Raw genomic sequence first — 24,956 nt, forward strand, 5'->3', positions numbered from 1 at the left:
CCTCTCCACCCATCATTATCCTTTCTACAATGTAAGTGACAATTCCAATAAACAAGTTGAGAAATCTGGGACCCATCACCTTTCCCAGGATGGCCTAGTGATGTGGTTGTTCACATTGCTGCTTCCTAGCATTTCTATCCCTATGGTGTTTGTGGGATCCAGTGCCCTTTCTACCCCCTTCCCTCTCCTTTCTTTCCCCAAAAAATGACTTGATAAGCTACTGTCCATTGTTGCTTCCAGAGTGTGATCCCTTGACTCCATAAGTTGGGTGCTTTATCTCATTCCACCTGGCAGGCGTGGCTCAGATGCCTCAGAATTGAATGAACATTGCATACATAGCTAGTGCATACCTTTCGCTTGGGACGTGGTTGCAGGCAGTTCTGTTCCAGATAACTGAAAGACTGAAGTATTCCAACCCTAACCCCATCCTCAACTCTCACCAATCAAACCTTAAAACTATGCCCTTGGTAGTGTTTAGATGCACTATGAAAGCAATTGTTTATGTGCTTTCAGATACAACCTGGCCCCTGAATTTAGAACATGCCAAACAAGATGGGTGTCCCAGGTTTTATGATTTCCTAAAGCAGACTCACATATCCAGAGTTGGCAGCCTTACTAAAGTTTATGAGTCAAACGTAGTAGGATTTTGCTTGATGAGACAAGCACTCAGCACAAATGCCTGTAATCCCACCTCATTTGACGTGCCTTACAGTTTCAGTGCAGTTTGAATGTTGATTAGCTCTTTTATAGTGGTAAGCCTTTACAGTGTCCCTGCAGTTCAAGCCAAGGCAGTGCAGTTCCTGTTATAAATAGTTGAGTGACATGAAAAAAAAAGATTCAAGCTGGTAGATTGCATCAATAGAAAATACTTTTAAATTATAACATTCACATGTACAAGCATACATAATGAGACAAGTGCTGTATCAAAATAAATGAAAATATTATACATCGAAGCAGAAAGCAAACAAAGCAGTTTTAACTTTAAATTATAACATCCATTAGCTTGACGATAAGACAGTATAAAACTGAACAAAATATGTTACATCAAACCATCCATGACACAAAACAAAAAGCAAATAATTTTTCTGATGTACAAGAAAATATTAACATCAATTTTTACATCCAACATTGCAAGTCGTACGGAGAGCTATTGCATGGCAATACTCATTTGCACAACCCCAGCTTTTAACAACTGTGCAATAGAGAGTTTTGAAGTGTTTCAAAAACTCTGCAAAGGTTTCTAATATTTCTTCACTGATATCATTTGGAATGCATACTCCATCTTAACTTCTGTTCCTCCATTGAAAGGTCTAAATACTCCTTGTATTTGACATTGGGCTGGACCTGTACTTCAGACTTTGAACTATGTGTTAAAATGCACTTAAAACATGTACAATAACTCAACAGGAGGCCATTTGCATGTTAAGATCTTCCACCACTGGTTCAATTAAACAGAAGGAGAGGGCTGTGCTGAGGAACATGCTGTTCAAGACTAGATCATCCCAAAGTGACCATCCCTGAACTAAAGTGGCCTCATGTGGTACCTAATTCATTATTCTTCTTAAACATTCAAATTTCACGCACAGCGCGGAAAAAGTGGATGCACGCCTCACCACAGATCAAATTTATTACCATCCTGAAGCTTATACCTGCTCTACAAGGATGCTCAGCTCATTCATTATTGAAACCTGATCAAAGTTAACTAGACATATCTTCTAGGAAGATATCAGCAACAATGTAAGCGTTTTAAGATCAGCCAGCCCCCACGTACCTTTGTAAAAAATACTGTCATTGTCAAAGACTTGTCAGTTGGCCCATTCTCTGTATACGATATATGGTGTATGCAACAGATTACTGACTGTTCGGATTGTTTAGATGTGTGTACACGGTATATGAAGAGAACACAGATCCAGCCACATCAGGGCCCGTTAAGATCCACTGGGGGAAACAAGATTCTCAGAAAGTGGGCAAGCAGTGCATATTGCAATAGATTCTCAGAAAACTCCTTGAAATTAGTCATGCTCAGGTTTGCCTAATCCAGAGTTTAGGTCTTTCCAGAAAAGTCATTCCTCAGGGCAGAGAGAGAGTGAGAGAGAGAGAGTCAATCCTGGTGCTTACATTGCAGATTTGGAGCTAGCATAGGCGCTTCTGTGACAGCTCTACCATGGAGGCTCTATCATTGCAGTATCCTAAATTATAAATCTGACGTTTCCGGCCTATGAGCACGTCCTTGAGCTGGGTGGATTGAAAGCGACCGGTCAGTACTGAGCTGGGTACCTTCCACCAGTCTTGAGTGGTGGCTGGTGAGTGTGTTATCGCCCCCTAGCCTTTAAGAAGCCAGTCCGCCAGCATTTGCAAAGCATCAAAGTACAGTAGGTCGGCGTCATCACCCCTTCACATCTGTGACTCTCCCGTGTTGCGGCTGTTCTTCAAGGACTAGAAAACAAGAAAAAAAAGAGTGAGAATGCCTTGTCAAACAGTTCGGGTCATGTCCGATATATTTCAAGTTAAATAAGTACATTCCAATACAGTGTGCAAAAAATATTGAAAAAAAAATATTAGCTGTGGACATAAAGTTTGAATCCTAATTCAAAAACCTCAAAGGAGGCAGATAGTTCTGTACCATTGGAATGCTGTAACATTTAAGCACCTGTAGAGAACAGCTCTGCTATGGGAATACAGACTGAATTCAGAGAATACAGACAGCAGACTATGTGTTGGAATGACATTGGTTTGATCAGACGACGGTTTTATGAGAAGGCTCATATTTAATTTATTAAAGGAGTAAGATTGATTTTGAATTTCAAGAAAGGAAACAAAAGTATGGAAGCCAGAAGTAAGGAGTTCTTGTGTATTCCAAGTATTACCTTGACACCTGAGAAGTGTATCACAGTGGACACCCTAAATCACCCTATATCAAAATTGTAAATTTTATTTCTTTTGAACTAAACTTTAAACTCTAGAATCTAGAATTATTGTCTGACCATCATACTGGTTTTCAGCAATAACACATCCATCCTCTAATTTGGTCCATCCATTCATTCATTTACTAACTGTTTCATCCAATTCAGGTTCATGGGGAAACCAGAGTCTATCCTGGAAAGCAAAAAGCACAAGGCAGGGTACACCCTGGACATAACACCAGTCCATCACAGGGCAGACAGACACAGGCACACACGCACTCACACCAGGGCCAGTTTTCCCAGAAGTCAATTAACCTACCATTATGTCTTTGGGTTGTAGGCGGAAACTGATCACACGGAGGAAACCCACACAAACACAGGGAGAACATACAACCTCCACGCAGACAGCACCCCAGGAACTGAACCCAGAGCACCAGCACAGTGAGGCAGCAATGTTAACCACTGCATCACTGTACCACACAGAAATAATACAATCAGGTGATAAACTGTATTATATTAAATGTCTACGTTTCAGGATGTCCTGAGTGCATGCCCCTTGCCTGAAGCCTAAAAAGGGTGATTCTCTCAAGGTGACTGTATGGTTACTGTACAAGACAGTTCCAAGTGATTAGGGTACTTCATTTGCTTTACCTGTGAGTTGGCGGAATTGTTTGTTGAGCTGCTGAATTCAGAGTACTTGGGTTTCTTTTCGGTTCTGCACACAGGAGGCAGGAATTTACGGTACTCATCCCGCACCTGCAAAACACAGCACATTACAACAGGCCTTGCCACCTTCCTGGATCTGATGTAGCGCAGAAAATGTGAAGTCTGTCCAATAGGCATGGCCCTGCACTACATTCTCTCATTCAAAAACCCTGCCAGCTAAGATCACTACGTGATATTACATAACAGTCAGAGCAGGTGACTTTCTTTCACTGTCTTTGAGAGGAATCATTAAAGCATCTGCTCCATTACCTTTTGAATCTGGAAAAAAACAAAAAGCAGGACTTGTTTGTCTTAAATGATCCTATTATCTCATTCCAATTTACACAAATTAATTATGAAGTCCTTCATAAACCTTCATTCACCACTGAATGAAAGCTCTGTCCTAACACCACCCCAGAAGATTTAACCTGTATCACCCAAGTGCCAATCGTCATTGAACGCTCTGCTTGTTGAACACCTGTAATGCATAGCATGTGTGGCCCTTGTACGTTATGTAATCTGCTGCACCATGACTGATATTTTCAAAATATCTGTGCAACATGGCCTGAACTCCTGATGTCCTGATCCTGTTGGATTTTTCTTCTCCTTAAAATATATCATTTAGGTAACCAGGATGACACTGGTACTTCAGCAGTGTGTGGTATGAGACTTGACTGCAAATACGGCTGGTATTTGTATAGTGTTTCCATGCTCAGGCAAAGCATCCCCTTTGTTTTGTTACAGCTTCCTACCATTTTGCTTCACAGTTTAATGCGCCCTGGAGTGATGTCACCATGTTTTACTGTGTTTGGACAATAGTACATTGCAGTCAGCTTTTACTAAGGTTCGTCAAGGGATGAAACTGAAAGCCTGTGTCGAAGACTGTTTGCGCGTCTCACCGGCTTGGACAACAGGCAGTGCATGACGAAGATGAGCACGCCCTGAATGCTGTTCAGGATGGTGAAGAGGTAGGACATGACAATGGTGTTCTCCTCAAACTGGAAACAGCCAAAGATCCACATGGAGCCCAAAATGCACAGCTGGGCGACGGCAGTAATAGTGAATTTCCTGCAAAAGTAGCACAGCAGCTTGTATCCAAGATCCACAGACTTTTCTTCAAAACACAGAAACCAATAACCAAGTAAACCAATATTCAAGCCTTCAGTATTCAACATGGCACTTACTTTAAAGAAATTTGAAATACCTAACAAAAGGCGTACTGTACTTAGCTTGTTTGCTTTTGTGATCTTTGCTGTCAGTTACAGATGGACCAGAACACATTCAGTGGTAAATAGTATTGATTATTAATAATAATAATTCCTTACACTTATATAGCTTACACTATATACATCCAGGTGGATGCTGCACATTGGTGGTGGTGGAGGGGAGTCCCCATTACCTGTAAAGCGCTTTGAGTGGAGTGTCCAGAAAAGCGCTATATAAGTGTAAGCAATTATTAATTATTATTATTATAGCACTTTTCTAGATGCTCCATTCAAAGAGCTTTACAGGTAACGAGGACTCCCCTCCGCCACCACCACCTGGATGATGTGACGGCAGCCATAGTGCACCAGTATGCTCACCACACACCAGCTATCAGTGGGGAGGAGAGCAGAGTGAAGAAGCCCATTCACAGATGGGAATTAGTTGGCCATGATTGATAAAGGCCAAGGGGAAATTTGGCCAGGACGCCACGGTAACACCCCTACTCTTTTTGAGAAACACCCTGGGATTTTTAATGACCACAGAGAGTCAAGATTTACATATTTTTCAAAAAGAATGGTACCTTTTTACAGTATAATGTCCCTATTACTATCCTGGGGCATTAGTACCCACACAGAGTGCAGGGTGGGCGCCCCCTACTGGCCCCACTAACACCTCTTCCAGCAGCAACCTTGACTTTCCTAGGAGGACTCCAATCCAGGTACTGGCCAGGATCACACCTGCTTCAGTGGGTTGTCAGTTGTGAGTTACAGGGTGATATAGCTGCTGGTGTACTATTTTTTTTTTGGAACTTGACACTATGGGTCCACCTACTGTGCTATAACCATAGTAGTTAACATGTACTCCATTCCAGGTTTATAGCACAATCAACTGACTAATTAATACTCTTTTTCCACTTACAATATATAATCAAGCTGTTGTTTGGACCAATGGCCTCTAGTGGAATGGATTAAAAGTGCTGATATATGACACCCTCTGACAGGATGAGTATAGAAACATATCTCCTCCAAGCAATATATGATTATTAATAATACATTTCTGTGGAACCTTTATGTTATTTCTGTGACACAAGTGCATTGACGTAATTGATAAACTGAGAATGAGGAGACTAACAACATGTGAGGTATTAATGTGTCTGATTGACACTTGCTTATTCTTTGCATTGCAAAAGAAACAGTCTGAGAGTATTTGCCTCACTGATCTTGACATTGCCATGAATCAGAGCCAAGGAACACATGGACCCTGCTAGTGGTGCAAATCAGACGTTGAATGCATTCTTCAGAGCTCTTGGTGAAACGCCAGGCACTCACTTGATCTTCTTCAGGTTGGACAGGTCTGGATTGAGACTGCTGAACTTCAATGCCAGCTTCCACACCGTGATCATGAAGAAAAAGGCGTTGATCTAAGAAGCAGCAGAAAGTGCAGTGCATGGTGTGAGACCTTCATACCACTGTTGCTTTCGCTTGCCACCTGTGGTCTTAAGATGAAATGCTAAACTTCCTAAGTATAAAATGCAGAGAGGTACTATATCTACTACATCTGTGAAATCAATACAGCTGCCAACAATCCCAGCCTCTCTGTAAATTACCTTGTGCTTTAGCGACATTCATTTTCTAAGACAGCAAATGTTGTTTATGTGCCTGGGACAATCATTTTTTTGATTGATGGAAACTTTATTGTCCACTTCTGTGGAAATTTGTCTTTGGCTTTACCCATAAAAGTACAAAACACACAAGCAAAATATAAAAGACACATAAAGTACATGAAATCATAATAACAGTATATACAGTGCCTTGCGAAAGTATTCGGCCCCCTTGAACTTTTCAACCTTTTGCCACATTTCAGGCTTCAAACATAAAAATATAAATTTTTTATTTTATGTGAAGAATCACCAACAAGTGGGACACAATTGTGAAGTGGAACGAAATCTATTGGATTTTTGAAACTTTTTTAACTAATAAAAAAATGAAAAGTGGGGCGTGCAAAATTATTCGGCCCCTTTACTTTCAGTGCAGCAAACTCACTCCAGAAGTTCAGCGAGGATCTCTGAATGATCCAATGTTGTCCTAAATGACTGATGGTGATAAATAGAATCCACCTGTGTGTAATCAAGTCTCTGTATAAATGCACCTGCTCTGTGATAGTCTCAAGGTTCTGTTGAAAGCGCAGAGAGCATCATGAAGACCAAGGAACACACCAGGCAGGTCCGTAATACTGTTGTGGAGAAGTTTAAAGCCGGATTTGGATACAAAAAGATTTCCCAAGCTTCAAACATCCCAAGGAGCACTGTGCAAGCGATCATCTTGAAATGGAAGGAGTATCAGACCACTGCAAATCTACCAAGACCTGGCCGTCCCTCTAAACTTTCAGCTCAGACAAGGAGAAGACTGATCAGAGATGCAGCCAAGAGGCCCATGATCACTCTGGATGAACTGCAGAGAACTACAGCTGAGGTGGGAGAGTCTGTCCATAGGACAACAATCAGTCTTACACTGCACAAATCTGGCCTTTATGGAAGAGTGGCAAGAAGAAAGCCATTTCTCAAAGATATCCATAAAAAGTCTCGTCTAAAGTTTGCCACAAGCCACCTGGGAGACACCCCAAACATGTGGAAGAAGGTGCTCTGGTCAGATGAAACCAAAATCGAACTTTTTGGCCACAATGCAAAACGATATGTTTGGCGTAAAAGCAACACAGCTCATCACCCTCAACACACCATCCCCACTGTCAAACATGGTGGTGGCAGCATCATGGTTTGGGCCTGCTTTTCTTCAGCAGGGACAGGGAAGATGGTTAAAATTGAGGGGAAGATGGATGCAGCCAAATACAGGACCATTCTGGATGAAAACCTGTTGGAGTCTGCAAAAGACCTGAAACTGGGACGGAGATTTATCTTCCAACAAGACAATGATCCCAAACATACAGCAAAATCTACAAAGGAATGGTTCACAAATAAACGTATCCAGGTGTTTGAATGGCCAAGTCAAATTCCAGACCTGAATCCAATCGAGAATCTGTGGAAAGAGCTGAAAACTGCTGTTCACAAACGCTCTCCATCCAACCTCACTGAGCTCGAGCTGTTTTGCAAGGAAGAATGGGCAAGAATTTCAGTCTCTCGATGTGCAAAACTGATAGAGACATACCCCAAGCGACTTGCAGCTGTAATCGCAGCAAAAGGTGGCTCTACAAAGTATTAACGCAAGGGGGCCGAATAATTTTGCACGCCCCACTTTTCATTTTTTTTATTAGTTAAAAAAGTTTCAAAAATCCAATAGATTTCGTTCCACTTCACAATTGTGTCCCACTTGTTGGTGATTCTTCACATAAAATAAAAAATTTATATCTTTATGTTTGAAGCCTGAAATGTGGCAAAAGGTTGAAAAGTTCAAGGGGGCCGAATACTTTCGCAAGGCACTGTAATGCATAAATAAATATGTAGTGGAGGGGACTATATTTACATACAGTACATTCATAAAACAGCTTTATTGCACATACTGTATAACAAAGGACGAAATGTTTTTGTTTGAATTTGGTACCCTATACCATCTTCCTGATGGGAGTATTAAGAATTGAGAATAGAGTAGATCCGTGGAATCAGCTGTGATGTTCCTTGCCATTCTGAGAACTGTATTATGATAATTTATATATATATATATTTTTATATATACACTGAGCTGGGGCTGCTGTTTCCCAATTATTTTTCCTGCCATTTTCACAATATTGGACAGTTTGGTTTTACTTTACAAGCATGGGTTTCTCTGCCAAACCGTTATATTAAATACCAGGAAATTCTTTTATATGCCCTCTCACGGACATTTTGACTATCTTTAAAGTTCTTTCGTTTTTGAGGACTGGTTCGCTTTCTTAAAAAAAACACTGTTTATATTATCAGCCTCTGATCAATATGTGCCCCTAGATATTTAAAACTTTCCACAACCTTTGCAGACTGACAACTAAGTACTTCTGGCTGCAAAGGCCCACCATCTTTACAATGATTTTAACATGGCAAAGAGGCCATTAAGTCGTTGTCACATTTATTTCCAATGCGCTGGATTGGCACCAGCTTTGAAGGATATTTAATGAATGGTGCTATAAAGTAAAACTTCACTTACCATGATAATCACACAGACGGGCCCAAAGAAACTCCAGATTAAGCCCCGATCCAGTGCCAGCCAGCAGCTACATGCAAAAAAAAAAAAGAAATGAGAAATGAGAGATGTTGGCATATCACAGACATTGTTAACAGTAATGATGCCAATGCTGTCATCCTGATTGTGCAGAACTCACTGTCTGTCCGTGCCGTAGCCCCCGGGGTAGGAGATGGCAGAGATGACCACGATGACAAGGGGGATGCCGTAGCCAAAGGCCAGCATGTGCAGCCGGTGCAGAGTGGTGTGGAAAACCAGCACCACCATCCGGTACAGCTGGATCCCCTCCAGGCACATCCAGCAGAACGACGCCAGGAAGAAGAAGTGCAGGAGCCCCGCCACCAACGCGCAGCCTCCCTGGGGGGGACACACAGATGGGGAGGGGGGTCATGCTCGAGTTGGGATAGGGGGGTCTATAGCGATCCTGACTGTGCTTGATATCAGATCTGCTCTGCATTGGCGCACGGCAAGCAGAAACCCTTTATTAACTGCGTCAATCAATCTAGCAATACACCTGAACCTGCTTTCAAACACACCCGAGACTATCCGTCCAGGCTATCAATCAAGCGCCTGCAATGGGAAATGTACTGTCTGTTGGGGTGGCAGACACTATCTATGCCAAAACATCAAACACAGAACAGCTAAAGGTACATCGATAGCTGCAGGCCTGTTGGTGTGTCTATCTTTCCATGGATGAAAGAGAATGTACGCAGTAAAGCACAGATGTTCATGATAAGTACTGAGCATGAATTTAGTAATCTCAAAATATGAATGATTAACCACACAGCAAAATCCAGGAATGGAACAGTGAGATGTGAAACCATCAGTTCAGCAGTAGAGGGCGCCCTTGACAGGTCTTTTATTGTTGAAGCTTTCTATAGTTTTCATACTCTGGAAGCCACCCAAGATACCGATGGATTACCCTGTCATTTTACGGTAGCTCTAAGCAAAGAGAAAGCGTTCACAAGAAAAAGTGCTGAGCTAGGTACTGTATCCACAGTACAATTATCTAGCTGCTGTGGTGATCTCCACACGGGGCCTGCCTGATCAAAGCCATAAGCAGGGTTGTTATGTATCAGAGTCCAAGTCCAAACACTGCAGTTCCGCTGATGAAAATGAGTAATTCTGTACTTCAACCACTGTGGACGCAACTTTAAGCACGTTCTCCCAAGGCTTTGCTATGTTGACAGTCAAGCCTGGGTCACGTCACTAGCTGACTGGGACTGTCCAAGTGGTGGCACACAACTGCTCAAGAGAGGTCCAGGATTGGAATTAGTTGCCAGGGGCTCTCTCAGCATTGTCTCTCCTGCCAGGCACTTTGAGCATGTCAAAGTAACAGCTCTGAAAGCTGGTTGTCACAGTGGAGTCCAGGAGTAACCCCTGTGCTCTACAGAAACAGAAGTCACACAACCAAGTCTTAAAATACCAAACTGTGCGAGTTGGTAATACATATGGCCCATTCCAAATGAATGCTATAATAGTGACCATGGTTATAGTCACTATTAGTCGTTAATAGCTATTGCTTGTCAAGTGTTGCATAGTAAGGCACTGAGTATTGTATGTTCAAGAAAGCAAATCTTTTGAATGTAAAGGAAAACAATGCCAAAAACATTGGTAAATTTATCACTGTAAACCTGTACAGCACAGACTGTTGTCTCTGCCCAGGGAGTGCCTGTTATCCCCTCAGAGGCCCGGCAGCCCACCTTGTTCTGGGTCCTGGAGATGCCGGCGAGAAAGACCAGGTCCGCGATGAAGAGGCTGATGCAGAGATGCAGGTGGATGGTGTTTCGTGTTCCCTGGATGGAACGGCACCAGTAGAAGGTGACGATGCACAAGAGCAGGCAGAGCAGGGACAGAGAGAGCCCCACCCAGGTGATCATTTGCAGCTCAAAGGAGTCCTGGCAGTGACAGTATGACAAGACGTCAGGGACCGTCACGTCTGTGAAACACTTCTCACCATGCTGAATTCACAAAAGTGGTTTTCCCCTAACTACCAACTCCAGTAACTGGAATGTTTCAGGGTTCTCATGTTTAGCACTGAACTGTTGTGCCAGCTCCCACAAAATGATCTCAGTTTTGATCCACCTTGGTCTGAGTTTGCAGGATTACAGTAGCCAGAATCCAGAAGGCTGGTGAACACTGAGTCACTTTCAACACAGGCTACTGGACTAATGCTTTGATTTATTTAGGTCAACTGCTGGTTTATCCAACTGGGTGCAGACTCACCTTTAGGTCATAGAGGGACATTAGGACAGCGAAACTGCTGAGATGATCGCATTCGCACACGGTGTGAGTATCATTGAAATGCTTTGCCACACAGCCCTGAGTAGACCATTCACCTTTGTTCCAGTACACACAAGTTTTATTCTCTGCTTTCTGTTGGAGAATCAAAAGTAAATTAGTCATTGTACAATCTTGTACATTACATGCCTGCCGTATAACTTTCACCATTACAGAAACAAATATTCATAGTGTATGTGCTATAATTCAGGATCTTAGAGCTAATACAGATCAGATATGATAATGAAGGATAGGTTTTTATTTGACAGGGTTTGATACTGTGGGTATTTATGCCAGAAAGTGAAATGTCATCATGTCACATTTCGAGCAACTCGACAGCTTGACAGATGAGTCTCAATACGTCCGCAGGTTGATGAGCTTGGAAAGGCTGGAAAGGAAAAGCACAGACTCAGAATTGTTGGAATGGTCTGGAAAGAACTGGAGAAGAATGGAAAAAAAATCTTTGTATGTAACAGAGATACAGAGAACCAGGATTAAAAACTGGGAAGGAGCAGAGGGAGGGAATGAAGAGGTGAACTAGCCACACATAGCCAGATTAATTTAGCTAGCTAGGACACTGGAGGTCAATCTGCATGAGGAGTAAAAAAAGATTCTGACTTAAGGAACTGCAGGCCTTGTGCTGGAAGGCCACAGTACATGCAGGCAGGAAGTTGTGTCAACATGCGTAGGCTGCAAAGAAACATGTTAAAGGTTTATTCCAGGTGTCTTCACATCTGAAGAAGGCCCCACAGCCAAAAAAAAAGTGTTTCTTTTCTTTTCAGCATGGAATAAACCTTCCTTCACAGTACATGCAGTCATGAATTTCAAATAAGCTCAGAGTGAAAACGCTGGAGAACATATTTCTTTCACTGCCAGCAGTTGAAACGTCTTGCTGTTTTCTGCTCCTCTGCTATTTAAATCTGCTTATATAACCTTGCAGCACTGTACTGTAGCTCCTCTCTGGTTTCCTAGGCCTGCCTTCAGTCTCCTTTGCACAAGGTTTTGTATCTGAGAGGGATAAGGAGGCTTACTTTCAAGTTAGAGAAGGTGATGTGGACGGACTTCTCGAGCTTTTCTGTATGCTCATTACTGACGGACACCGTCACCACTTTCGAGTTGATCTGAAAAGAGGTCCGGTCTTTTTCGCCCGTCTCACGGAAAACAGCATCAAAAGAGCTATTGACGGAGGATTCCAGATCATAATATGTAACCAAGGCAGCAGCAGCAAAACCTTAAACACAAAGAAGTCGGTCATGAATTCCTTTCTGATAGCCATGCCTGGGGATCTGAGAAAAAAGGTTTACTCATTTGCAGTTCAGTAAAAAGAGAACAAGCTCGTCTCGGGATATTTCAAAGATAGATTATGAGGTACAGCACTCCGACTTGATATATACCATGTAACAGCAGTAAACAACAACACATCTTTTTCTTTTTGTCCAGTCTAAAATGAAATAAATTATTTCTGAGTGTGCCCTTCCTCTTTCTCCTTTTCAATTTCTGTACGCAAAGAGAACATGAGGAATTGTGTCAGAGGATATTTCACCCGCACATTTGACAACAGTGCTCCACAGCAAAGAGTGGTCACTTGCATGGAGTCCTGCTGTTAGTTTTTTGCATGTGTAAATATTCATTATGAAAATACTGCCTAACATTAAGTGGATTTGTCTATCTTCAAGATTGAGCTATTTGAATGAAATGTGTTATAATGGACAGGGGTTCCTAGTCCCAGTCTTGGGGACCTCCAGACCTGCTGGTTTTCATTAAAGCAATAGTAATATTTTTCAGCAATACTAAAAAGGCAATCACCCATGTTTAGCAACTGAATACAAACTGAAGAGTTCAAGTTAAACCAGTTATTAGGTTTATTAAGGGCCAAATTATTGAATTGAGTGCTCAGATGGAACAAAAGCCAGTAGGAGTGGGGATCCCCAAACCCAGATCTGGGGAACCCCTGATACACAGCACTTAACAGCCCCAAATGATATTGTCTCTAGTTCTTTTATATCCCCAAGAGATTCACTGGAGTCATCAAAAACTTAAATGGAATAAAATTCCAGAAGAACCCAGGATTCTCTCAGACAAGTTAGTTAAATTACAGACCTATGAGTTTGTTCATAGTTCTCCACAGGTACTGCTCATTGTAAAGAAACAACTCCCGTTTCCATGAATCTGTTAATAGTATCGCAATGAATGACTCACAGGCAAATAGTGTATGTGGAGGAGGTGATTACACTTCAAGAACTGCAGTAATTTACAACATGCTCTGATAATTGAATCTCCTCTAAAGGACAGAGCACAATGAGTCAGTGAGCTAGAAACCTTGTGAGCTACATAACCACTTTTACAGGTCAACATTTATTGGTTTCACTGTATTTATTTGCTTAGTTATATAATTGCTAATTAGACCATTAGTATCCTAATTAAATATTTTTGTAACCTGGGCCACTGTTCTGCCTACCTGTTTTTAAACTTGATTTCCACACATCTACAGCCAGTATCCTTTACAAGTGGTCCAATAATAACAGAAATGATTGGACTGAGTTCAAAGCACAGAGGATAATTTTATCTATTTTTTCTATTTATCTCTTTTCCTTATCAGTGAAATCCCAGATTACCTTGGTTGTCTTGGCTGGCTACCGTTTCCCAGTGAGTGTCCAAGACAGCGTACTCTGAAGACAAGCTGATGCTTCCCGTAGGTGGATCACTGCCCCGGGACACGAGGAAATCCACTCCTGCAGGCAGATGTATACGGATGCATTCATGCTCATGAACAAATGAGGACAACTGAAATTCCAACTATTCCAAAGTCCATTTCTAGATTTTCTAGAGGCACTAAGAGTGACTGCTACAGGAGTAGTCTATATACTGTATATATAGATTGTATAGTCTACATACTGTAGATTTAGTGGTAGTTGTGGTCATGACAGTCATAGTGACTACAGCTGTGCCCATCTCAGTTTTAATCTATCCCTTGTAGACATATAGGCTAAATAGTCTATATATAGTGGTAGTCATGGTTCTCATAGTGACTACCACTATAACTACCACTGTGATAGTCTATATACTGTAGATACAGTTTACAGACTAAGTAGTCAATATACAGTATAGAGGTAGTCATAGTGTTGTTAAGGCCTACCCAAAGTCGAGACATTGATCCAGGTTTGGCTCTCTTTCATTAGAGGTGCAATCAGCATCATGGCTTGCTCGGTGGTATGAAGGAATGATGATACACTCTTCCTGTCCAGTACTCCACCAAGTAGGAGATCATCAACAATACCCAGAAACCTCTGTCAGGGAGAGAGGCACAAAGAATGAAAAGAGAGGATATGGAAGACAGCTGGGAACTGAAACGGCTTTAGTACCCAACCATGAGCATCAGATGAGAGCCCCCCAACACAGGGCCTGAAGCATGAACAATTCTTTCAATGCTCATAGCAAAGGGCTTTTGTAGTTAAGATTATTCTTTTTTTTTTCTTTGCTGTGCTCCAACAAAACCTGGCAATTTTTAGACGAATGAGGTCCAACACCATTGTGAATAAGCTCTTATATTATTTGTTTCTTTTTACTTGGATTTACATGACACTGTCTCTATGTTCACCCCATGTATTTCTGATGCAAACCCACAGACACAGACCAAATCTTCATGACATTATCAGATGTCTTCTCCTATGTCCTCATGAAGGTAAAAGTGAGGACGAAATAAAAAAGCAAAGACTGAGTGTGCGGCAAAAAGTAACTTATATCCAGGTAAGTTAAGCTCAAGGTCTACAGTGCAATATTAAGACTGCATTTAGAACACTGCATTCAGTTTTGATCACTATGCCACAAATTGAGAGACTTGAATCAAGTTCAAGGAAGAGCAGTAAGAATGTTTCCTGATCTCATGGAATTTTCATAGATGGGTGAGAAACTATTTCCCTAGATTTGTTAATTTTGAGACTTAGAAGTGCTCAGATCCAAGTATATCTAATCCTAAGGGGTAGAGACAGAGTCAACCCAGGTCAACAATTTCACACTCCATACAAAAAGGGAACGCATAAGAGATACTTCTTTACCCAAAGAGTTGTGGGTGTCTGGAACACACAGCTCAATCAGGTGGTTGAGGCCTAAACTATGGGCACTTTTAAGAAACAGATGAACAAAGTTTCAGTAAGTGAATAGAATGGGCTCCTCTCATCTGCAGTCTTTTCTAGGTCGTTGTAATGGTCATAGCCTTGGGTGAGGGCGGGTTTTGGCAAAAAACTGTTTTTCATTGTCCTTTCTACTTGATTATGGCTTTGGACTTGATTGCCCAAGAACTGAGGTTTGATCCTAACAACACTGCCAATGTGAAGTACTGAACATTAACTCCCCTCTGTCTCTTAGTCTGCCAGCTGTGCATACATTGAGTAACAGCTGAAGGAATCCTGCCTATAAACTTATCTTACCATTAGATATGTGTTGCCGTCTGGATAAGACTGATCACTTATCATCAAACATGAGTCGTTGAGGTCATTCACCACTTTTTTTAATCCAGAAGGTAGCTGAAAGACAATTACAAGAAGATATCTTGATTTTCTTTCACTGGTAGAAACGCTTCATTAAAACAAAATAAGAAATATCAAGAAAATGAAAGCACTTATAGACATTATTTCCAATAGTAAAATGCAGATTAAATTCAAGGTCTGGTTTCTAGTCTCATTTTGTTTGAACATAATAAGCTTTTTTGTGAAAACTAAAACAAAACAAGAAATAGTATTTCGCAATTAACTGAAGTGATTGGTTTTCAGAATTTTTTTCTTGGGATTCCACACAAGGCACTGCTTGCTCTTTCTAGAAACCTTCTCAGATGTACTGCACCCCAGAGAATGAACAAAAACATCCACTTTCACATACATACTTTCTCAGAAATTAATAAAAAGGCTGTTTAACTGTTTTCTTCCACAATGCTGCTCGTTCATCATACTGTAAGAGCCTCTCAAACAGTTTAAACTGCACAAGAAAATTACAACATTCAATCAAAAACAACTATTATTCCTTAAAGACAAGAAAAAAAGAACGCTGTGTTTGTGTACGGTTTACTGACATTCTGAGCACTGACGCTCAGCTGGTTGGCGAATTTTTAGAAGGGCACAGTGCCTGAAAGCATTGTGCTTCCCAGGACATTAACAACGATGAAGGAAAATGTGACACACGGTTCATTTCAAGCATTCTGTGGCAAAGTATGTCATTGTGTTCCCAGTCTGGCTGAGTAGAGAATAGACGAGTTATTTCTTCCCAGAGGAGGTTTCGCTACAGAGATGGTACTCTTGTGAGGTGCCGGCACTGTTTCGGAGTTCCTAGGTTTTTGTAAAGTAGGATGTCTGATTGTAACCTACCTTCTCTTGCCCAGCTTCGTTTTTGAACAGGTTGTTGCAATTCAGTTCTGCATGAGGAATAGTAAAAGTGAAGATTTTAGTGTCCTGCATAATGCTTTTGTGGAAAATGTTTGACATTTCCAACTCTGCAAGTGGTCAAGAGAACAGTCTTAAAGGCTTGCTTTCAGAAGCACACTACTTTGCTGTGTCAGGAGTGCTTCTCCGTTTTCCCTGATAACGTCACGACAGCACCAGACCTGGGGTCTTCACTTCCCTCCTCACACAGTTTGTTATGCATCATGATCATTTGCATGTCTAGAGGGATTGTGTTTCTCTGGGATTGAAGAGCATGTACCTCAAACTGCCGACAGAAATGACATAATGGCATGCAAAAAAACAGGATGGATTCTCGTCAATATTCTATGTAAATATAACCAGTGTTCACTGGTACAAACTAAACTTTAATTCAGTAAATTGATTCCTAAACAATATGAATACCCAGACCTATACTTCTTTTTTTTTACTTCAAACTGCATTAAGTTCTAATATTAAGGTATTAAAAATCAGTCTCACTTTTGCATTGAGATGAGCCATTTCCATAATTGATTAATCCTGGCCCACAGAAAGGGATACAGCTGTAACCGCCAGGGGTGTTATTGCAATTTGTCTGAGGTCCGCACACAGGTGGAATCATTTTACACTCGTCGATATCTGAAAAGGAACCACAGTGAGAGATTTCCACCAAATGTTCAGGTATATTCCACACCAGCTATTTTCTGCCAGGGAAAAAGAGGTTTTCTCGTGTGCCTGAGAAATCACTGGATCAAGATACAGTCATACAGTCATAAGCTGCAATGTTGCCCCAGGACAAGCTGGAGAATTAGTGGATGCATTCTTTAATTCATACCTAAAAAAACAGGGGCAGGGATGAAGAAGAGCTTGCCAAGGACAGGAGTTAATAATGACTATGATGGACGACACATGTGGAAAGAAAGTTTTGTGGGTTTTGTGCAGTTGTTGGTTGCTTTCTGACAAATCACTGAAAGAAGCAGTTTTGTGTGTTACATTTGTTCTGCCTGAATGAAGATGAAAACAAAGAGTGGGTTACCCTCCCCCTCTCCCACACCCCCAGCATACTTTGTACAGTACAAAGTAAACTGTTGTTAACATATTCCCACGACTGGAGTGATCCTGGCTCCTGAAAAAGACATGAAGGTACTGGATGTTGCAGTAGGCAACAACGACAAAAGATGAACTCCCTTATATGCTCCAGAAGAAATGTGAAAAAAAGGACACATCACATACAGTAAATGTAGCTCTATGCATTTCACAACACTGACATTTTGTTGCATCAAAGTAACAAAATATCCCTGGTTTGGGTATTGTGTTTCATTTTATACCTTCCTAGTTCCATGACTAAAATTCCCTTGCATGTTTCTTCTACTGTTGCTATACATACTGTACATGTACAGTACTATATACTGTAGGTTCTATTCCTATACAAACTGAAACTATGTCTATACATATTGAACTATTCCTACATAATCCAAAAATATATTTTCATATACATAGTGGACTGTTTCTATTCCTATATATGCTGAAAAATGTAGAGGAATCCACTTTATATCATCAGTTACAAGTACTGTGTTTTTGTCTTCTTCATTTTTATCATGTATGTTTTATTTTTATCCCAACTTATTTTTTTATGTATTATGTGTATCATGGTCATGATGCAGAGATTAAGCTAAAATGTCATTCTTAAATGTGAGCAACAAGTGTGCCAAATCTTCACACGTTGTACTGGTCATTTATGGAACACATTTTCTGCTATTCATTTTGGATTTGTAGTCCAAGCATCTGAATCCATCCACGTGCTCTAGTGTGTCAAGCTGTCTAATGAGCTGTGGTTTCTCTCTACAGTCACAGCCTTGGTATCCCTTTCTTTCTACAAAATACCAAACTAACAGCCATCTGAGTATCTTCCGCCCCCCTAAATCTGTCTCGTATTAAAAGACTTTATCTGTCATTATTCCACACTAGTATTTCTTTAGTGTATATTCAGTTGCACAACATATAAATATTCTTTGGGCTGAGCCAAGCCCTGGAAGAACTGGGATTTGATGCAGAAAACCCCCAGATTCACACACACATACTGTATCTATTCTGTCTACTGACCCCTCCTCCCCAGCTATGAAGCCTCACCTGAGCAGTTTCCTGTGGAGTTCTCAGACTGGCTGAACCCTGGATGACAGACACACCAGTAGCTGCCAGCTGAGTTAGAACAGTTGGCATTGCTGCCACAGATCAGCCCCTGTGTGCACTCATCTACATCTGCAAAGGAAACAGATTCTCTTCAAGTACTGTATGTCTCTTCTCTGTGCCACACAGTGTCTCTCTGTGCCAAGTGCTGGAGACATTTTCCTTACAACGACGTGTCATCCGGTTGTTCATTTCACGAGGAATGACAAACACCCAAGAATAAAGCATCATGGAGCGAAATTGTGGCTTAACCCGCTTGGCTGAGGGCTGGCCTCCCGGCTATAGGACTAGGAGACCAGGACCCCCATGCAGGGTGACCAAGGGGCAGCTGCAGAGGTGGAGATGGGGTGGAGGTGAGATGCAAGAGACGTGCAAGAGAGAGAGAGATAGGGATCTCGTAGGTATTTAGCGTTTTGGAGAGGAATGGATTGTCAGGAGCGATTGCTAATTACTGACAGCTGAGTCCCATTGATCTTGGTGTTTGTCATCCCTCCCGAACTTTTATTATAAACTCCATATATAATTCTATATAAATACAAATTTCACCTGACCATTGTTTATGCAGTTTGCGTTGAAACTACAGATTCTCCGCACATTCATCTATATCTGTAATGGAATCACACCCTGTTTTAAAAGAAGTTGCTTCCTTGACTCTGTTCAGTCTCAGATTTACAGTAAATTGCAGTTTATTTAGACTGTGTCACTTCTCTCTTCTTGCTCACAGAGTTCTGTGTTGCGATGCAACACTATGTACAGCACAAATCGTAGTCTTACGTAAATTTGACGTAAATTAATACCATAGTTCCTCTAAGAGGTAGCAGGTCTGAGAGCACGTAAAACTACTGCTATACTTCTTTATCTGTACTAAATATTTTAAACATACTGTAAAGGGTATTTATAATGATAAGCAATAATTGTATGATATTTTGCTGAATGCTCAATTATATGTAAGTCATTTGAAGGCTATAGGTCTAAAGTTACTGAGAAGACAGATCTCACACACATGTTCTGCACATACAAAGGAAATGTGGCACAGTATTCTTTTAAATTACATTCAGTTACCATCACATTCTGGGTGGTGTTGTACTTGTCTTCACCAGTACTTGATTTGTATCCTTTATTGCAAGTGCAGTTATAACTTCCAATTGTGTTACTACATTTAGCATTTGGACCACAAATTGTTTTGTTCTTTTGACACTCATTGATATCTGTGGAAATGACATGAAGGTGAGTGTGATATCCCTGCTGAGTTACAGCTTGGAGTCACCATGCAACACCATGCACAGCACTAATCTTGGATTCTCTTATGTAAATGTATACTATAGTCCCTTCAATATTAACAGGTCTGTGAGTCATGAAACTACTGCTATACTGTATTTCTTTTCTGTACTAAATATATTTCAGTCTTAAACTGTAAAAGGAATTTATAATGCTAATCAAAAACTGCACAATATTTTGCTGAATGCTCAACTACATACAATCATTTGAGCTGCTTTGTAAAGGACGACACTCATACAGCCCTCCCTCCCTTTCTAACCTGGGAGGAGTGTCTAAGACTTTTTGTTACACTGATGACCTTCTAAGTGAAATTCTATTGAGACAGGACTGATTTGCCTATTCATAAATCACACCCAAATGAGCTAAAGAAAGTGACGAGATGCACAACTAGGGGGTCTGGGAATAAACAAGACATGGAGTGACAGGTGACAATACCAACACGTAGTTTTAGGTAACCTTAATGCCTCCTTGTTACTCGAACTCTCCACATAAAGAAATGATTTCTGTTGATACAGAATGTAGCACAAGGTGATACTGCACCATCCACAATTTCACTTCACCCTCTGAGCTGCGTCCTGTTTCCGGAGGTGCTGAGCCCTGGATTTCAGGCACAGCTGTAGCTGCCAGCTGTGTTACAGTATATTGTGTGTGGCATTGCTGTCACATGATCTACATGTGCAGTAGAGACAGATCCTCATAAGTGCAAACTTGCATCTGACAATGAGATATTAAAATACAGATAGATCAAAGAATGCCAAGAAACAAAAAACAACGGCTAAGTGGTATAAGGAGAAGAAAAACCTGATTTCAAAAGTCAAATGAGTAAATTAGAAGGTATAAAAAAGAAGTAGCACACAACACAAACAGCCAGAAGAATTTCAGGGCTTACAGAAGGAAATGCAGCACAATAGTCTTTTAAATGAGATTCAGTTACCATCACATGTGAATTTTTGGTTGGTGTTGAACTTGTCTTCACCCGAACTTGTTTTGTATCCTTTATTGCAAGTGCAGTTATAACTTCCAATTGTGTTACTACATATAGCATTTGGACCACAAATCATTGTGTTCTCTCGACACTCATTGATATCTGTGGAAATGACATGGAGGTATGGGTTAAGACCAGGAAATGAACTGTATGCGTTCTTATTTACAGTAACAACCCAGTGTGACAGGAGTGATAGGTGTCTATTTTTCAAGCAGTGTAATGTCCCTGCTGAGTTACAGTTTTGAGTCACGAATGACCTGACTGTCAAGAATTCCAGCCTACCAGTGTTATTACACTGCAGAATAATCTATTGAACAAAGTCAGTCTTCCAGTTGCTCATGCTGACACTTGTGTACCATATCTTGACTTTAGTAAATGACTTATAGTTCATACAGTCTTGGTCCTGAACAACAAGGCATTTTAATCCTGAATTGGGAAACATATTCATGTATAGCCACATTTCTTGCTCACACTGTTCTGTCAGGTTATGCAACACCATGTACACCACTAATCTTGGACTCTCTTCTGTAAATAAATATTATTGTCCCTCCAAAATTAACAAGTCTGTGAGTCTGTGAAACTACTGCTATATTTCTTTTCTGTATTAAATATATTTCAGTCTTAAACTGTAAAAATAATTTATAATGCTAATCAAAAACTGCACAATATTTTGTTGAACGTTCAACTACATACAATCATTTGAAAGCTCTAGGTTTAAAGTTACTGAGAAGACAGATCTCACACACACGTTCTGCACATACAAAAGCAAGAGCAAAGAGTATCTCATAAAGGATTTTGAAGTAGAATGTTTACTAACATTCTGAAAAATCCCTTCTTCCCCTCCTGCTGGGGCTAAACAAACTGTTTTTGTACAAATCCTTACAACATACTGTAGAAAAGGCCTCCTCGTCTCCAGCACTGTGTATTACCACCCTGCCACTGTGGATGTCTGGGAACATGGAGCTGCTTTGTAAAGGAGGACACTCATACAGCCCTCCCTCCCTTTCTAACCTGGGAGGAGTGTCTAAGACTTTTTGTTACACTGATGACCTTCTAAGTGAAATTCTGTTGAGACAGGACTGATTTGCCTATTCATAAATCACACCCAAATGAGCTAAAGAAAGTGACGAGATGCACAACTAGGGGGTCTGGGAATAAACAAGACATGGAGTGACAGGCGACAATACCAACACGTAGTTTTAGGTAACCATAATACCTCCTTGTTACTCGAACTCTCCACATAAAGAAATTATTTCTGTTGATATAGAATGTAGCACAAGGTGACACTGCACCATCCACAATTTCACTTCACCCTCTGAGCTGCGTCCTGTTTCCAGAGGTGCCGAGCCCTGGGTTTCAGGCACAGCTGTAGCTGCCAGCTGTGTTATATTAAAAAACAACGGCTAAGTGGTATAAGGAGAAGAAAAACCAGATTTCAAAAGATAAATTAGTAAATTAGAAAGTATTTAAAAAGTGGTGACACACAACACAAAGAGCCAAATGAATTTCAGGGCTTACAGAAGGAAACACAGCACAATAGTTTTTTAAATCTGATTCACTTACCTTCACATGTGACATCCAGGTTGGTGTTGAACTTGTCTTCGCCGGTACTTGATTTGTATCCTTTATTGCAAGTGCAGTTATAACTTCCAATTGTGTTACTACATGTAGCATTTGGACCACAAATCGTTTTGTTCTCTCGACACTCATTAATTTCTGTGGAAATGACGTGAAGGTACGAGTTAAGAGTCAGACCAGGAAATGAACTGTATGCATCCTTATTGAACAACTCAGTGTGACAGAAAAGAAAGGTGACTATTGTTCACAGAGTGTGATGTTTCTGCTGAGTTACTGCTTTGAGTCACTAATGACCTGACTGTCAAGTATTCAACCATTTTAATCCTGAAGTGGGAAATATACTCATGTAAAGCTAACAGTTCTGGTATCCAATGAAAGAAAATTATTATTTCAATGCATAGTTTATCTAAAAAGCTATTGTTTACAGTTTAGCTGCAGTTAAGGGTTATTTCTTGTTTAGCCTTGTAAACATTTACCTTGGTAAATAAAGTGTAGCATTACCATGTTATTCCAATGGAATACTGCAAAACTATGGTGCAATACTGTAAAGCAAACCCGTAGGGAGACAGTATAATGCAACCTCCTTTCCAAAGTAAGCTTTAACAAGGCTTGATTCCAAGTCTGCCATGAATTAACAAGTCAACAGAAGTTCTTCAAGCAGGTTGCATTAGGGAGAGAATGATAGCACCATACTGATTTTCAATAGTGTTAATGGATTGTAGCTCGGATAACAAAGAGTATCAAGCTTTCAACAATAAAAAGTGGACAGAAACACTGGGTTGTAATGAGCTACAGAGAATTAGGTGGCACAATAAAAAGAAAAGCAGATATTTTTTAAAAATATTATTGGCTATGTTGACTCTTAGTTGAATATCATTTATCTCTTGTAACAAAGTCCCTTTAAGTAGGTAGAATCACAATGCATCACTTTCCCTGCTCTCATATTTTATTTTGTCAGATTGATTTCAACTCAAATAACTCGCAGAACACAACATACTGTATTTCTTTAGCCTCTATGGTAAAGGGAGCTGTAAATACAGTAGGTTGTGTCACGATGAAACAAGAAGACACAAAATGGCAGTGTTCTTACCTTCACATGTTTCAGTGAATGTTAAATTGGTTTTCCCAGAAGATGATCTGAACCCAGGTTCACACTGACAGAAGACACTTCCATTTGTGTTGAAGCAAAATGCATTATTAGGACAGTATTTATCTTCTCTGCACTCATCCACATCTGAGAATGAAAAAAAAATATAGATTTGCAGATCAGTGACTAATTGGAATACCAATAAGCCTTTAAAGTTCAACAGTCCAAAACAAGTTCAGGGCAGTCAGATGTCCAGCTGTGTAGGCAGGGTATCAGTGTCAAATTACAATCCATGGAAATGATGGGGTGGGGACCTATTTTATAGAGAGTCTGTTCCAAGTAATTCTAATGTGACATTGAATATATTTTTACTGTACTTCTGTAAAACATACCTGTACATGTTCCATTAGATAGCTTTGTAAATCCACTGGGACATGAAGACATAACCCCCAAAATCAGAGTGAGGCAGAGATACAGACCTAAGAAGAAGAAAAACCATACGGTCACTATAAGATACTTCAATATATTTTCACGATACAAGAATGTTAAACTTGCTGGATGCCCCTCCCATATTACTAAAAGAGTTGTTTTTTTTATCATAGCCTCCAGTTAAAATAATAAGCTTGTATTTTAACTGTTAAAGGAACAGGATTGTGAGGGAATTTATTTCACCTGCGGCCTTTGCAGGGCAGTTGTGTCCACCATGCTTTGAAACAGTTAAACTGGGGCAGAACTTTGCCCATTTCCCAAACTCTGATTGTGTAGCCTGACAGGAAACGCCCACAGAGGGAATTCATGTGATGTAAAAGGTTAAGGGAACTGACAGGATATAATGGGAAAACGTGGGAAGTAACTCTTAATGCAGGGATATCAACCTGATATACAGTACATTCCCCTAAATTTGTTAATTTCTAAAAACCTGGAACAATTTCATTTTGACCTCTTAGTCAAGGGGATTTGCTCAATTAAGTGGTTTGAAGATGATCTGAAAGGAAAATATCAATACCTGGCAATTCTCAAGGACCCCTGATTACCATTCCTAATCTAACTTGAAACTAAATTGATCAAACCTCTTGTGTTCCATGTCTTTACAAGCTAATGATTTAACGGTGATGTGTAAGACCTGTCAGTTTGTATCTACACTATCATGGCTAGCCAAGCCTGACTTAAAGA

The 24,956-nt window shown here is 40.6% G+C and overlaps 1 protein-coding gene across 4 annotated transcripts in view; it reads right to left on the reverse strand.

Annotated features, from left to right (window-relative positions):
* Positions 1–850: 850 nt before the first annotated feature.
* adgre5a (adhesion G protein-coupled receptor E5a) overlaps positions 851–24,956 on the reverse strand; it is a 28,869-nt gene continuing 4,763 nt past the window's right edge. Inside the window, exons 2-20 of one of the 4 annotated variants that reach the window (XM_088603690.1) lie at positions 24,176–24,262; positions 23,787–23,930; positions 22,682–22,834; positions 21,068–21,220; positions 18,799–18,927; positions 17,170–17,307; positions 16,618–16,664; positions 15,688–15,783; positions 14,397–14,547; positions 13,876–13,992; positions 12,292–12,491; positions 11,207–11,356; positions 10,684–10,878; positions 9,120–9,337; positions 8,945–9,011; positions 6,143–6,234; positions 4,508–4,676; positions 3,555–3,659; positions 851–2,436 (exon numbers count right to left, since the gene is read on the reverse strand). In XM_088603690.1, coding sequence (XP_088459816.1) covers positions 2,395–2,436; positions 3,555–3,659; positions 4,508–4,676; positions 6,143–6,234; positions 8,945–9,011; positions 9,120–9,337; positions 10,684–10,878; positions 11,207–11,356; positions 12,292–12,491; positions 13,876–13,992; positions 14,397–14,547; positions 15,688–15,783; positions 16,618–16,664; positions 17,170–17,307; positions 18,799–18,927; positions 21,068–21,220; positions 22,682–22,834; positions 23,787–23,930; positions 24,176–24,262 — 2,453 coding nt within the window. In that variant the 3' untranslated portion in view covers positions 851–2,394. The remainder of the gene's footprint in view (positions 2,437–3,554; positions 3,660–4,507; positions 4,677–6,142; positions 6,235–8,944; positions 9,012–9,119; positions 9,338–10,683; positions 10,879–11,206; positions 11,357–12,291; positions 12,492–13,875; positions 13,993–14,396; positions 14,548–15,687; positions 15,784–16,617; positions 16,665–17,169; positions 17,308–18,798; positions 18,928–21,067; positions 21,221–22,681; positions 22,835–23,786; positions 23,931–24,175; positions 24,263–24,956) is intronic. The other 3 variants (XM_088603692.1, XM_088603691.1, XM_088603693.1) reach the window with 3 other exon arrangements.

This window comes from Lepisosteus platostomus, chromosome 13 (assembly GCF_059453375.1).
Source record: "Lepisosteus platostomus isolate fLepPlt1 chromosome 13, fLepPlt1.hap1, whole genome shotgun sequence".
NCBI classification, from domain to species: domain Eukaryota; kingdom Metazoa; phylum Chordata; class Actinopteri; order Semionotiformes; family Lepisosteidae; genus Lepisosteus; species Lepisosteus platostomus.